A 15,677-nucleotide genomic window follows, 5' to 3' on the forward strand; every position below is an offset into this window, starting at 1 on the left:
CCTAATTTTGTACACCTCCATCAGGTTCTCCCCTTACCCACCTAACCTTCTCTGCCTTAAGGGAAACTGCCAGAAGTGTCTCTTCAAAGCTGAAATGCTCCAGCCCAGGCAACACCCTGGTGAATCGCCTCTGCACTGTAATGACTGTGCTGTTTTATTTTTCTTTTGCTAAACTCTGCACCGAAATATGAGAGAGAGCTGTTCTAAAACCAGTGTTTTGGTGAGGGTGCTGCAGTTTTGAAAACCAAGTGAGCTGACACCCAGGCCAGACATTGTGTAAACACCTGTTTGACCCAGCAGGAATTGAAGAGATCAGTTGCAGACAATTTGGAACAGAGGAGATGTACAACACAGCTTTTATTTCCAATAAGTAGTTCATTGGGCTAGTGACCAGTTATCAATGACCAAGACCTTTGTGCTTTCTAGTAACAACATTTGGTTTCTGTGTGACTGAACAGTTTGGATCAAGAAATATTAGAGCAAGAGAAATTTTCAGTTCTTCCCCATCTCAGTTGTAGCCTGTCACTGTTCTCTATAGTCAACAATCACTTTAATCCTTAAGGAACTCAGTTTTTTCCCTCTGCCCATAATCTATTTAACCCTCTCTTTCAGGGGAGTTTGAGGGGATTAGGGTTTTAATTAGTAATATTATATGAATACAGGTTATAAATGTCTGCCTACATCTAGTCTAATTACTTAAAATAAATAGTGAATCTTGTTTGATCCAGAAACTTGGTCTTTGCTTTTTAACAATCAAGGTCTGTAAGATGGTAAGTTAGGAAACTTTGCCTACTTTATAAAATCACGAAGTTCTGTGACAAGGCTGGGAATACCTGGGCTCAATTTCTAACGTGCTACCACAGTGGGTTATGGCAGCAGCCATATCCTTCCTATAATGTGATAACCAGAACTGCGTGCAGTAATTCAGTTGTAACTTAACTAACACATTTCCCTGTAACCTCCCTGCTCTTGTGAAAAGAACTTTTGCCCAGTTCTGGAATTGTTCTCTTCTGTCAATGTTTCAACCAAGGCCATAATGAGGTCAAGAGCTGGGTGACCCTGGTGGAACCCGAACTGAGTATTAATGAGCAGATTATTGCTAAACAAGTGCTGCTTAATGGCAGTATATATGACTGCTTGCATCACTTTATTAATGATCAAGAGTAGACTGTTAGGGCATTAATTGGTCAGGTTGGATTTGTCTTACGACTTGTGTATAGGGCATACATGGACAATTTTCCACTGTCATGTGGATGCAGTGCTGTAGATGTACTGGAACAGCTTTGTCAGTGTCACGGCACATTGAGCACAGCAAGTCCGTATTAGTGCCAGAAGCCTTCCTCCAGCTGTTTTGTGATATCACATAGAGTGAATCAAATTGACTGAAGACTGGCATGTGTAATGCTGGGGTCCCCTTGAGGCCGAAATGGATCATCCATGATTGCTGTGAATGCTCCAGTCTTGCCCTTTGCATTGATGTGCTGGATTTCCCCCATTAGTGACACTGGCTATCTCTGTGGAGCCACCTCCAATGCATTGTTAATTGTCCACCACTATTCATGATTTGATGGAGCAGGATAGCAGAACACTTCAATGATCTTTACTCAAACTATCCTCATGATTCATCCACTGGCGTTTCATTTCACACACTCACAACTAGATGTTTTTAAAAAAAGAAGTTGACTTCATGTTGAGGTTGTACAGGATGTTGGTGGGGCCTCTTCGGGAGCACCGTGCGCAGCTCTGGTCACCCTACCACAGGCAGGATATTATTAAATTAGAGAGGGTTCAGAAAAGATTTACCAGAGTGTTGCCAGAATGACAGGGTGTGAGTTCTAAAAATAGGCTGGGACCTCTTTCACTGGAGCCTGTAGGAGGTTGAGGGGTGAGCTTATAGAGATTTATAAAATCATACGGGGCATAGATAAGGTGAATAGAAAGAGTCTTTTCCCTTTCATGGGGGACTTCAAAACTAGGGGCCATATTTTTTTGAGGTGAGAGGACAAAGCTTTAAAAAGGACCTGAGGTGCAATTTTTTACAGTGTGGCTTATGTGTGGACTGAACTGCCAGAGAAAGTGTGTAGGTACAGTTACAACACTTAAAAGACATTTGAATAAGTACATGAATGGTAAAAGTTGGGAGGCATATTGGCCAAACGCAGGCAAATGGGAATCGTTTAGTTTGGAAACATAGTCGGAGTGGACTAGTTAGATCAAAGAGTCAGAGCCAGAGTATGGAAACAATCACCCATAAAGACGCAGGGTGATTATAATGCTTCAGGGCAATCTAGATCAGTTGATTTGTGTGGGCAAACACATGACAACTGTCAAGATTAGAGTGGTGCTGGAAAAGCACTGCAGGTCAGGCAGCATCCGAGGAGCAGGAAAATCGACGTTTCAAACAAAAGCCTTTCGTAAGAAATGAGGCTGGGAGCCTCCGGGGTGGAGAGTTAAATAGGAGGGGGGGTGAGGCTGGGGAGAAGGTAGCTAAGAGTGCAACAGGGAGATGGCGGTGGGGATAAAGGTGATAGGTCAGAGAGGAGGATGGAGTGGATAGGTGGGAAGGGAGATTGGCAGGTAGGACAGGTCAGGAGGACTGTGCTGAGCTGGAAGGTTGGAGGTGGGGGAAGGGGAAATGAGGAAACTGGTGAAATCCACATTGGTGGCCTAGGGTTGGAGGGTCCCGAGGCGGATGATGAGACGTTCTTCCTCCAGGCGTCAGGTGGTGAGGGAGCAGCGACGGAGGAGGTCCAGGGCCTGGAGGTCCAGGGCCTGGAGGTCCTTGGCAGAGTGGGAGAGGGAGTTGAAATGTTTGGCATAGGGTGGTGGCAGGCGTCAGGTGGTGAGGGAGCGGCGACGAAGGCGGTCCAGGGCCTGGAGGTCCTTGGCAGAGTGGGAGGGAGAGTTGAAATGTTTGGCATAGGGTGGTGGGGTTGATTGGTGCAGGTGTCCTGGAGATGTTAACCTTACTAACCACCTGATCCACCTGTCTTATTTCTTTCAAGATCTCTCTGGTCCTTAGCATTTCCTAGAGTCCTGCCCTTCATGATTTACTCCCTCACCTTGTCAGTCCTCTCAAATTTATCACCTCACACTTCTCTGGAATTTCAAAGAATGAGTGGTAATCTAATTGAAATCTACAAAATACTTCTCTCAAAAAAAAGGGTTAGAAGCAAGTAGTTTATTTCCTTTGAGCATCTAGTACCAGGGGTGTCATTTGAAAAAAATAAGAGGATGCCATTCAGGACTAGGATGAGGAGAGTTTGTTTATTCAGAAAATGTGTATGTGGAAGCTCAGTCTTTGAGTATAATTAAAATTGGGATTAATTTTGTGGTGTTCTAGCAAGAGTCAATGCAGGTATATGATTTTCTAACAGTAACAAGTGTTTCTGCTAGGCTGCGCAGCAATTGGGAAACAAACAGTCTATGCAAGAGCAGCATTTTCTTCATGCAGTAAAAGGCAGTATTTCAACCTTTAAAGGATGTGTGCAATGTAACAAGCCAGTCTTGTAAAAAGAAGTGGAAGAGAGGACCTTGGATGTAATTTCCAGAAGACTTAGAATTTCACACAAGTTTTAACTGCCATTTAAATTTAGGATCTGAAAGATTTGAAGGATTTGAATCTCCTCTTACTAGTTTAACTATCAGAGCACTTAAGTCCAAATTTTAATTTTCAGTGTATTTTGAAATGTTTATTACATCTTAACATGCTCCCACTTGAAATATTTTGTAAAGACATTTTCTGTATTTTCTAAAGGTTTACTTTCCTCGTATGAGGAAAGACTGAGGCACTTGGGGCTGTTTTCACTAGAGAAAAGAAGGTTTAGGGGTGACTTGATTGAGGTGTACAAGATGATTAGGGGGTTAGATAGGGTCGACAGTATGAACCTTTTCCCGCGTATTGAGTCGGGTATTACAAGGGGGCATAGCTTTAAATTAAGGGGGGGTAGATATAGGACTGATGTTAGGGGTAGGTTCTTCACTCAGCGAGTCGTTAGTTCATGGAATGCCCTGCCAGTAACAGTGGTGGACTCTCCCTCTTTATGGGCATTTAAGAGGGCATTGGATAGGTATATGGAGGATAGTGGGTTAGTGTAGTTTAGGTGGGCTTGGATCGGCGCAACATCGAGGGCCCAAGGGCCTGTACTGCGCTGTATTCTTCTATGTTCTATGTTCTATGTACTGTGTTACATTGGCATGTAATTTGTATGGAAGAATAATTTCTCAATTTCTTAAACAGATTGGTGATAGCATTGTTCTCAAAGCAAGAGAGACCCTTGAACGTGCAATAAAGTTGGTCAATGAGACAAAGAAGTGGGGAGCTCATGTTGTGTATGGAGACACTGACAGGTATCACTTATTGATCAAACTATAATTGATAACAATGTTAAATAGATACCTGACTTTCAGGTGTTAAATTATGAAAGAGAGATTATACAAATTAAGCATGTTTTCTCTAGAATTTAAAAGATTAAGGGGTAATCTCATTGAAGTTTTCACAACATTAACACAAAAAGATGGCTCGATAAGGATAAACTATTTTCAGTAGTTGAACATTCTAGAACTGGGGACATCCTCTCTTTCTTTAAAGAAAAAAGAGCAGTCTGAACAAGAGAGAGTTAGGAAGCACTTCTACACACGGTGGCGGATGTTTAGAGAGGTTTTCACAAACAGTAGGTACCATACATCAGGAGCATCTCTGAACTGACAGCCAGACTACTGCGACCCCTAGGACTCATAACAGCACACAAACCAACAGCCACGCTCAGACAACAACCAGAACGAAGGACCCGATACCCAACATGAGCAAGACAAATGTAGTGTACAAAATACCATGCAAGGACTGCACTATTCAGCACAAAAACACAGGACAAATACAAACACATCGACCTGGACCCAATATACCAACCATTACAGCGGACAGCTGAAACTGACAACCCGAAGCGGCAGGGACAGACCACTATAAACACCGGAGGAAACATCAAAGAAGCGCTTCGCAGGAGGCTCCCAAGCACTGATGATGTCGCCTAGCCAGGGGACGAAGGGTTTGCAACAAAAACTTCCAGCTCGGCGAACAGAACCACAACCTAAATAGTTATTTAACAGCTAATGTAACAAATTTAACATTTCTATGTAGTTATGAAAAGTCAGAAGCAAACAAAAAAATCTGGAGCTATTAGAAATGATTGCTGATTAGCATTGGGAAGAAAGGTTAATGTTTTAGATAAACCTTTCATCAGAACACTTTTCACACAGAAGCCTAATTATTGCCTTGCAGTAAGCAGCTGTTGATGTAGGGACCGCATGTTTGACTGGCATCATTCAGAATTGAATTAATTCGATTAGATTATTTAGTGGGGAAACAAGCCCTTCAGCCCAACAAGTCCGCACCGACCCTTGGAAGAGCAACACACCCAGACCCATTCCCCTACCTTTACCCATTCACCTAACACTATGGGCAATTTAGCATGGCCAATTCACCTAACCTGCATATCTTTGGACTGTGGGAGGAAACCAGAGCACCCGGAGAAAACCCACACAGACACGGGGAGAACGTGCAAACTCCACACAGACAGTTGCCTGAGATGGAAATTGAACCCAGGTCTCTGGTGCTGTGAGGCAGCAGTGAATGAGTCTTTAAAAATCTGTCTTATCAAGTGTGTTCTGACCATATGGCAAAATAATCAGGAAGATTGCCCACTTCCATCTCCATAACTTCAATAGGTTCACCTTCTGTTTCACCTTTTATCTGCTGCAGAAACTGTCATCTATGCCTTTTTTTTTCAACCTCTCGACTTGACTATTCCAATACAATCTGACTAGCTGACCACATTCTTAAGCTCTCACCAAGTCACATTCACCTGCTGAGCTGCATTGGCTTCTAGTTGAACTATGCTTCAGTCTTCAAATTCTCAAACTGTTTTTCAAATGGTTGCATAGCCTTTTTCCCCCTCCTTGAGGAGATGCTGATTTATGGTAATCCATCTGGACTAGTCTTCCAGAGGCCAGGATTATGCTGTGAAGAGGTCAATTCAAATCCCACCACAGCAACTGATGGAATTTAAAGTCAACCCATGAGATCTAGAATTAAAAACTTGTTTACCCATGGTAACCTTAAAACTACGATCGATTGTCAAAAGCCACTAATATTTCACTAACGATTCATCATGTTCATTAATGGAAAGAAATCTGCCGTACTTAATTGGTCTGGCCTACATGTGATTTGAGATTCAGGGTTAATAGTGTTGACTCTTCAATATCATCTGAATTGGCCTCATAATCCATTCTGGTCAAGGCTAATTAGCAATGGGTCACGAATGTTCACATTAAGAGCAAGACCCTCATTGTATGAATATACTTTTTTAAAAATGTCCAATCTTCTCCAGCTACACAACTGGGTTACCTGCATTCTTCTTTGCATCCTGGATTACATTAGTCCACCATTGCTGACTGTCCTTGCAGCTGTCTTGGCCCTAAATCTGTCTCTCTACCTCTCTTGTCCTTAAAAACCTATTAATGTTTTGACCAAAATTTGATTGCCTGCCCTAATAATTTTCGTGGTTCAGTCTCGAATTCCATTTTATAATGCCACTGTGGAACCTTTTTTAAATCCATTCCCGTAAAATAGACCACAGATTTCTGGAAATGCATGGCAGGTCATTCAGTAAAAGAGGTTCCTAATAATCCTTTAGAATCAAAGATTTAGACTCTGTTTTACAACTCTAACAAAACAACATCTGGTAACAATAAAGTTGACTGTGCCACTGTCAGATTACTGAGCAAGTTGTTTTTTTAAATATCCTTTTCAGCAGTCCTTACTCAAACTGACCCACATGTGACTTCAGATTTATTTATTTTATGAAATAGAAAATATTGAAAGAATTAACAAGCATGCTTATGATGGAATAAATGAGCAAAATAATCTACACACTGCTTGTCAGAAGACACTAGTACTATAAAAGACTGTTATAAGTCAGTAGGGGCAAAGAAAACAAAATATAGGAATTGTAGAGAATGAAAACATAAGTAATAGCGGTAATGGTTTGGAGATGCCGGTGGAAGCATAGATGATACTTGGCCCCATTGAGCCTGCTTCACCATTCAGTAAGGTTATGGCCAATCTTGGGCTTAGTTCCTCTTTCCCCAAAATTCATTCAATATACCTTTTTTAAATATATTCAACAATAGGGCAATCATATCCCTCTGGGAGGATAATTTTAAAGATTCACAATATTCTCGAGCAAAGAAATTTCTCCTCCTCTCCATCTGAAACGATTGGTCCTTTCTCCCTAGACTTTGTTCCTGTGATCCAGACTCCCCAGCCAGGGAAACATTAACTAGCCAATTCACAACCTTGATTATATCAGTGAGATTACCTAAATGGAAAGGTTTTGGGAAGGCCACAGCTGAAGAGTAGAAAGGGTATGCTGCAAATGTAAATTAAAACCGAAATTGTAATTTTATTGGTGACTTTGAGTTGGGTTTGTATTCTTGTACAGTATGTTTGTGCTGTTGAAAGGAGCAACCAAGGAGCAGGCCTTCAAGATTGGACAGGAGATTGCTGATGCTGTGACTGCCACAAATCCAAAGCCTGTGAAATTGAAATTTGAGAAGGTGAGATGCCTATTTTCAATAACAGTGAAAGTAAAGCTTTTGCCCAATAAGTCGCTTAATCTTAATCATACTTTAATTTTTCTTATTACTTGTATGTCATAGTTGTGGGAGTGTTTGTTAAGCTGGGAAGTTGAATTTCAGACATTTCAGTCCCCTGTCTAGGTGACCTCTTCAGTGCATTGGAGCCTGCTGTGAAGCCCTGCTGTACTGTCTTCTGGAATTTATTTGGTTCCATTCCTACTGCTTCCGGTTGCCAGTTCCAGCTGTTCATTCTCATGGTCGGTATATTGGGTCTAGGTCTGTGTTTTGTTGGTGGAGTCCATGGCTAAGTGCCATGCTTCTAGAAATTCTCTAGCTGTCCTCTGTTTAGCCTGTCCTACGATTATTGTGTTGTCTCAATCGAATTTGTGGTCCTAAGGATAGCTAGTCATGGCATTTAGTGGCTCGTTGGTGTTCATGGATGAGGATTATTGGTTGTCTGCCTGTTTGTTCCATATAGTGTTTCGTGCAGTCTTTGCATGAAATCTTCAACTTTCTCCATCTTGTAAATTATGTTTGGCTTGCACATGACGGGTATAGGGTCTTTTGAACTGGTGAGTTGTCTGAGTGTGACTGTTGGTTTATGGACTATCATGAATCAGAGTGGTTGGAGAAGTTGGGCTATCTGTTCTGAGGCGTTTTTCGTATAAGGTAGAGCACCTGGTAATTTAGGTGGTGGCATATCCTCCTCGAATTGTTTGTTAGGCATCTGTGGGTATATCTGTTCTTGGAGCATTGTGTTGGAGCACATTTGAACAGAGTCCTAATGCAGCTTCAGCGTGTGTGTGGTTGCAGTTGTAATTCAGGATCAGGTCCATGTGTGGCTTTTCTGTACATTTTTGTGGTGCATTCACCATTCTGTGTTCTTTCTACCATCACATCCAAGAATGGGAGTTAATTGTTGGTTTCCTCCTGTAATAATAACAAGTGTTGTCCACATATCTGATCCAGAGTTTGGGTTGGATCTGTGGGAGGGCTCTTTGTCCCGGTCTTTGCATCACTGCTTCTGCCGAGTCCAGAGATGGGTGAGCCCATAGCTGTTCCATTGATCTGTTCATGTATTTGGTTGTTGAACGTGATGTGAGTCGTTAAGCACAGGTCTAGTAGTTTGAATATACAGTCCTTGTTGATGGAACAGTCGACACAATGGGGAATCTATTTGTCCTGGAGGTTGGCTATTACCCCTCTGGCTAGAGTTTTGTCAGTTGAAGTGAGCAGTGCCGTTACATCAAATGAGACCATTATTTCGTCCTTGTCTATGTTTATGTTCTTAATGTTGTCTAGGAATTCCTGTAATGATTGTATGGAGTGTTTGGATCCACTGATAAGATACTTCAGGTTTGTTGAAGTTCTTTTGCCAGTTTATGCGATGGAGATCTTGGGCATGCCACATTAGGTCTGAGTGGAATATCTGGTTTGTGTACCTTGGGTAATCCATGAAAACCTGGGGTGTTGCTGCTTTCTGGTTTCATCCAGGACAAATAGGTTTCTCTGTTGTGAGGTCTGTTCTATCAGCAAGGGCTGCATACTCAAACTACTAGACCTGTGCTTGACAACACACATCACATTCAACAACTAAATATATGAACAGATCAATGGAACACCTATGGGCTCACCCATCTCTGGGCTCAAAGCAGAAGCAGGGATGCAAATATTGGAACAAACAGCCCTACCACAAATCCAACTCAAACTCTGGATCAGATACGTGGGCATGATCTTTTATTATCACGAACAGAACAGAAATTAAAAACACACTCTGGATTGTCAATACCATGCTCACAGGGATCAGATTTATGAGAGAGGAGGAAACCCATAATCAACTCCCATTCCTGGATGAGATGGTAGAAATAACAGAATGGGACTACACCACAGAAGTGTCCAGAAAAGCCACGCACTGACCAGATCCTGAACTACAACTGCAGCCACCCAAACACAAACAAGACAAGCTGCATTAGCACCTTGTTCAAAAGGGCTGCAACAGACTGCATCACTCCTGAACTACGAAAAGAGGAAGAATACCTCTACAGAGTCTTCACCAAGAACAGATATCCCCGCAACTGCATCTGCAGATGCCTAACTGGCAGACAACACGACAAGCTAACAAACATGCCATGACCTAACTGACCAGCCACACTACCTTACATAAAAAGGTCTCTGAACTGACAGCCAGACTTCTCTGACCACTGGGATTCATGACAGCCCATAAACTGATAGCCATGCTCAGACAACAACTCACCAGAGCGAAAGACCCTATGCCCATCAGGTGCAAGGCAAACATAATTTACAAGATTCCATGCACAGACTGCATGAAACACTATATAGAACAAACAGGCAGATAACTAGCAATCCACATCCATGAACACCAAGTAGACACTAAATGCCATGACCAGCTATCTCTAGTAGCTATATACTGATGATAAGGACCACAGGTTCCACGGGGACAACACAACGGTCATAGGACAGGCTAAACAGAGGACAGCCAGCGAATTTCTAGAAGTATGGCACTCATCCATGGACTCCATCAACAAACATAGACCTAGACCCAATATACCGGCCACAACAACAAGCAACCAGAAGCAGCAGGAACGGAACCAAATAAATTCCAGAAGAGAGTACAGCAGCACTTCATAGTACCCCATAAAACAATGAAAATGTCACCTAGACAGGAGAATATGTCTGCAAATCAACCTCCCATCTCACGAACATACTCATAACTTTGTCAATCTGCAGCCGAGCTACAAATCCTTTACAAAAACCTTGAAAATTAAAGTATTGTAAGCCAGGTAATGCCAATAAATTTCAAGTCCCTTTTCAAGCTTCAGTGATCTTGAAGGGTCTGTTGGGGTAACTGAAAGAGCCTGTCTCCGGTGCAGAGAAAAATCTGAAGTGGTGGAAGATTCAAGATTTTGAGTGGAGATTGCACTTTGAGTTCTCAAGGGTGTATCACATTATTCTGGTTACTTCTGACTGTTAATAATTTTACTGTTTAACCGAAATTGGAGACATTCCTGCAAAGCTGATTGGCAAGTGTGGGCATGGATTATTCATTCATGGGCATTGCTGGCTAGGTTAGTATTTATTGCCCATCCCAAACTATCTTTGAGAAAGAGATGAGCTTCCGCCCTGCATGTGTTATAGATACAGTGCTGTTAGGAAGAGAGTTCAAGAATTTTGACCTAGCAAAGGAGCAGTGACCGTTCCAGATCTGGGTGATGTGTGCCTTAGAGGGAAACTTGCTGCTGATGGTGTTCCCATCCATCTGCTGCCATTGTCATTCTAAATGATAGAGGATGCGTGTTTGGACATTGCTATTGAAGAAGCCACGATGATTTGTTGAAGTGCATCTTGTAAGTCATGTACATTGCTACCAGTATGCATCATGATTGAGGTGCTTTTGCCCTGGATGGTGTTGAGTTTCTTTTGTAGTTGTAGCTGCATTTGTACAGGCAATGAGAAAATATTCCATTGCACTCCTGACCTCTGCATTGTAGATGGTGGACGAGGTTTGGTGGTGGGCTATTTATTAGCTTCTGACCTGATCTTGTAGCCTCAGTATTTATATGCTTGGTCCAGTTCAGTTTCTGGTCAATGGTAACGCCCAGGATGTTAACAGGGAGGTTTTTAAATGCATGGTAGCGGAGTTGCATCTCAATGCTTACACATCCAACCCAGCTGATTGATTATGCAGGACCTTGTATAGAATCATAGAATCCCTACATTGCAGATAATCCAAATGGCATCCCACCCTATCCCTGTAACCCCATGTTTTCCATGGCTAATCCACCTAGCCTCCACATCCTTTAGACTGTGGGATACAACCAGAACACCCAGTGAAAACCTACACTGACATGGGGATACTGACAGTCACCCAGGGCTGGAATCTAACCTGGGTCCCTGGTGCTGAGGCAGCAGTGCTAACCACAGGGCCACCGTGCTGCCCTGTCCTCAACATTCACATTCATATCCTTAACATTTCATAAAAACAAATTTGAAACAGTTCGAAGAATCCTAAATTCATCACATTTTGATTTGTTTGCGATATGCTGTTCCCTAACCAGAGACTTGAATTTTTTTTAATGTGTTTCTGTACCAAAGATTGATGTGGGAGTCACTGACTAGGCCAGCATTTATTGCCTACCTGTATAGACTTGGAGTCATAGAGATGTACAGCACAGAAACAGAGCCTTCGGTCCAAATCGTCCATGCCGACCAGATATCCTAAATAAATCAAGTCCCATTTGCCTGCATTTGGCCCATATCCCTCTTAAACCCTTCCTATTCAGATACCCATTCAGATCCCTTTTTAAATGTCGTGATTGTACCATTTTTTGTTTTATCCTTTGAAGTTAATAGGATCTGTTACAAATGTACGGTAACTAGTTGATCAAACTTTATTAGTGTTTTAAACAGGTTAAAACTGTATAAGGAGTGAATCTGAGCAGAAAATTTGTTAACTATTATTACAATATAAATATGATATGATCGTTCAGAATGTTATCAATTAGATTGTTAATGAAATTTTTTCTGTAATAAATTATCATCCAATTCTTGCAATATTTAACAACAGATAGCTGAAGGTTTTTTAAATTTGATGGTTTATTCTCTGCTTGTTGTACTTTCTAACATACAAATCACAATTATGTCCATGAATAGAAATTAGCTTTGACTCTTAGCTGTTTACTTGCTGACAGGTAATGCGTAGTACAACCAGTATTCCTCCATCCACATGGATCAGCACTATTTGTGAATTTCCCCATACAAAAAAAAAGTTCTCCGTGTGAACAATTAAGAGTCAACCACACTGCTATGGGTCTGGAGGCCAGTTTTGCTTCCCTCAAGGAAATTAATGAACCAAACGCTATTTTATGGCAATTAACAATGTTTATTAGGTTACCATTTTAATTGCAGTTTTTTTTAATTGATTTCTATGGTGGGATTCAAACACACATCCCCAGAACATTCGCTTGGGATTCTAGATTACTAATCTACTGACATTACAGAATTGGGGAGACAGTGACATAGTGGTAATCTTTTGTTGTTTGTTTTTCTGATAGGTTTACTTGCCATGTGTTTTGCAATCAAAGAAGAGATATGTTGGTTATATGTATGAGAGTTTAGACCAGAAAGATCCTGTTTTCGATGCCAAGGGTATCGAAACTGTGCGGAGAGACTCCTGCCCTGCTGTCTCCAAGGTATGTTATATTTGTGTTTTTTAATGAAGTATTTTCTTTGTTCACCACCACACAGATATCCCCACATTAATTGCACAAACAAAAGAAAATAATTTCAAAGGTTCAAGCAATTTACTTTGTCGCAGAATTCCAAAGCTGGATATTTGATATCATCATATCCTTGAAATTGTCCTCAAGTCGTTTTACTAAAATATGACATTTAGGTTTCGTATTTCACACCGTAATACAAGCAAGTGAATCCAATTTGATGACTCCTGAATACAGAGTAGAAGATGCTATCTGATACCTTCATGCTGTACGTATTTTTTTAGTTCAGGTTATTGTCCATAAATAGATCAAAACAAGCATAATGCCTGCAACTAGGAGAATTTTGTCAGCAAATTGTCTGCTATTAACCTTTTGTGGGGTTCAAAAAGGAACAACGCATTTGACGTGTTTCCTTATCCTGCAGGGCACAGATTCCAGCATCTTGCAGACATAGTGAGCAATACTGGTAAAGTGAACATAGAACTGTACAGCATAGGAACCGGCCCTTCAGCCCACTCTGTTGTGCCGAACATGATACCAAATGAAACTTTTATTCCTTGCATATTCATGTGCTTATCTAAATGTCCCTTAAATGTCCCTATTGTATCTGCCTCCACCACTTAACCCTGGCAGTAAGTTCCAGACTTCAACCACTCTTGTGTATTTAAAAAAAATGCCCCACACATCTCCTTTGAACTTCCCCCTCTCACCTTAAAATAACTCTCCCTAGTATTAGATGTTTCAACTCTGTGGGGAGGGGGAGAAAAAGATTCTGACCATCAATTATATCTGAGCATTTCATAATTTATAGTCTTCTATCAAGTCTCCCCTCAGCCTCTGCCACTTGAGAAAATAATCCGAGTTTTTCTAGCCTCTCCTTATTGCTCATGCCCTCTAATATAGGTAGCATCCAAGTAAAACTCTTCTGCACCCTCTCAAAAGCCTCCACATCCTTCCTATAATGTGGCAAGCAGAATTGAACGCAGTACTCTAGTGTGGTCTAACCAAAGTCTTATAAAGCTACAACATGATATTCTGACTTGTGTACTCAATTCCCTGTCCAATAAAGGCAAGCATGCCATACGCCGCCTTTACAACTCTATCTATTTGAGTGGCTACTTTCAGGGAGCTATGGACTTGAACCTCACGATCCTTCGGTACATCAACACTTTTCAGAGTCCTGCCATTAACTGTATACTTTTCCTTAACATTTGATTTCTCAAAGTGCAGCACTTAACACTTACCCAGATTAAACCCTATCTGCCGTTTCTCTGTCTGTATCTGCAGTTGATGTATATCCCGCTGTATTCTTTGACAACCTTTTACGCTATCCACAACTCCACTGACCTTTGTATCATCTGCAAACTTACTAACCCACCCATCTGCATTTTCATCCAAGTCACTTATATACATTACAAACAGCAGAGGCCCCAGTACAGATTCCTGCAGAACACCACTAGTTATGGACCTCCAGCCAGAAAAGCACCCTTCAGCCACTACCTTCTGTCTTCTATGGACAAGCCAATTCCTAACCCATGCAGCCAAGTCATCATTGATCCCATTAATCTTAATCTTCTGGATGAGCCTACCATGAGGGACCCTATTGACAGCCTTACTCAAATCCATGTAAACAACATCCACTGCTCTACCCTCATCGATCACCGTTATCGTCACATCAAAATTCAAACAACTTAAGTTATGACCTGCCCTGCACAAAGCCATTCTGACTGTCCCTAATTAGGCCATGTTTTCCTATCCCTAAGAATTCTCTTCAATAGCTTCCCAACCGTTGATGTGAGACTCACTGGTCTATGGTTTCCTAGATTATCCCTATTTCTGCTCTTGAATAGAGGAACAATGTTAGCTACTTGCCAGTCCTCCAGGACCTCTCCAGTGGCTAACAAGCTTGCCAAGATCTTGGTCAAGACCCCATAAGTCTCCACCCTTGCCTCTCTGTAACCTGGAGTATATATCATCAGGCCCTGGGGACCTATTCACCTTAATGCTCTTCAAGAGATCCACCACCACTTCTTTCTTGATCTCAAAATGCCTAGCATATTAGCATGCTCCACACAAATGTCACTGCCCTCTATATCCTTCTCCTGGGTAAAAACTGACACACAGTACTTATTTAGGATCTCGCCCACATCCTCTGGCTCCAGTCACTTTCCCTCCTTTATCCTTGAGTGGTTCTACCTTCTCCCTAGTTATCGTCTTCGTTTTAATCTATTTATGTATTGCCTTGTGATTCTCTTTTAACCTTCTTGCCAAGGTCATGTCACGGCCCCTTCCTACTCTAATTCCCTGCTTGAGTACTTTCCTGATTTTCTTATTCCTCATTGGCATATCAGATTTTTAGCTTCCTAAACCGTTCATTTGCTTTTTTTTCCTTTTTTGACTAAATTCGCACCTCCCATGTTACCCAAGGGTCCCTTTATCTTGCGATTCCTTGTCCTTCCTCCTTACTGGAACATTAAATTGCTGAATCTGGATTATCATTCGTTTTGAATGTAGGTGGTTATATAAGATGTGAAAGAGCCATTAACGATAGAAGGTAGTTCGCCTAGTATTTCAAGGCAAGTGTCAGATGCCCAGATGGCCGCCTCCTTCAAGGACCGCAATTTCCCCCCCGACGTGATCGACGATGCCCTCCACCGCATCTCTTCCACTTCCCGATCCTCCGCCCTTGAACCCCGCCCCTCCAACCGCCACCAGGACAGAACCCCACTGGTCCTCACCTACCACCCCACTAACCTCCATGTACAGCGCATCATCCGCCGTCATTTCCGCCACCATTTCCGCCAA

At 41.9% G+C, this 15,677-nt stretch overlaps 1 protein-coding gene across 2 annotated transcripts in view; it reads left to right on the forward strand.

The window, feature by feature from the left end:
• The window catches only part of rev3l (REV3 like, DNA directed polymerase zeta catalytic subunit), a 203,894-nt gene that overhangs the window by 172,673 nt on the left and 15,544 nt on the right, over positions 1-15,677 (forward strand). For both annotated transcript variants that reach the window (XM_043687151.1, XM_043687152.1), the window contains 3 exons: positions 4,241-4,350; positions 7,500-7,614; positions 12,708-12,845. In XM_043687151.1, the coding sequence (XP_043543086.1) occupies positions 4,241-4,350; positions 7,500-7,614; positions 12,708-12,845 (363 nt within the window). The remainder of the gene's footprint in view (positions 1-4,240; positions 4,351-7,499; positions 7,615-12,707; positions 12,846-15,677) is intronic.

The sequence above is a fragment of the Chiloscyllium plagiosum genome, chromosome 3 (genome assembly GCF_004010195.1).
Source record: "Chiloscyllium plagiosum isolate BGI_BamShark_2017 chromosome 3, ASM401019v2, whole genome shotgun sequence".
In the NCBI taxonomy this organism is placed as follows: Eukaryota; Metazoa; Chordata; class Chondrichthyes; order Orectolobiformes; family Hemiscylliidae; genus Chiloscyllium; species Chiloscyllium plagiosum.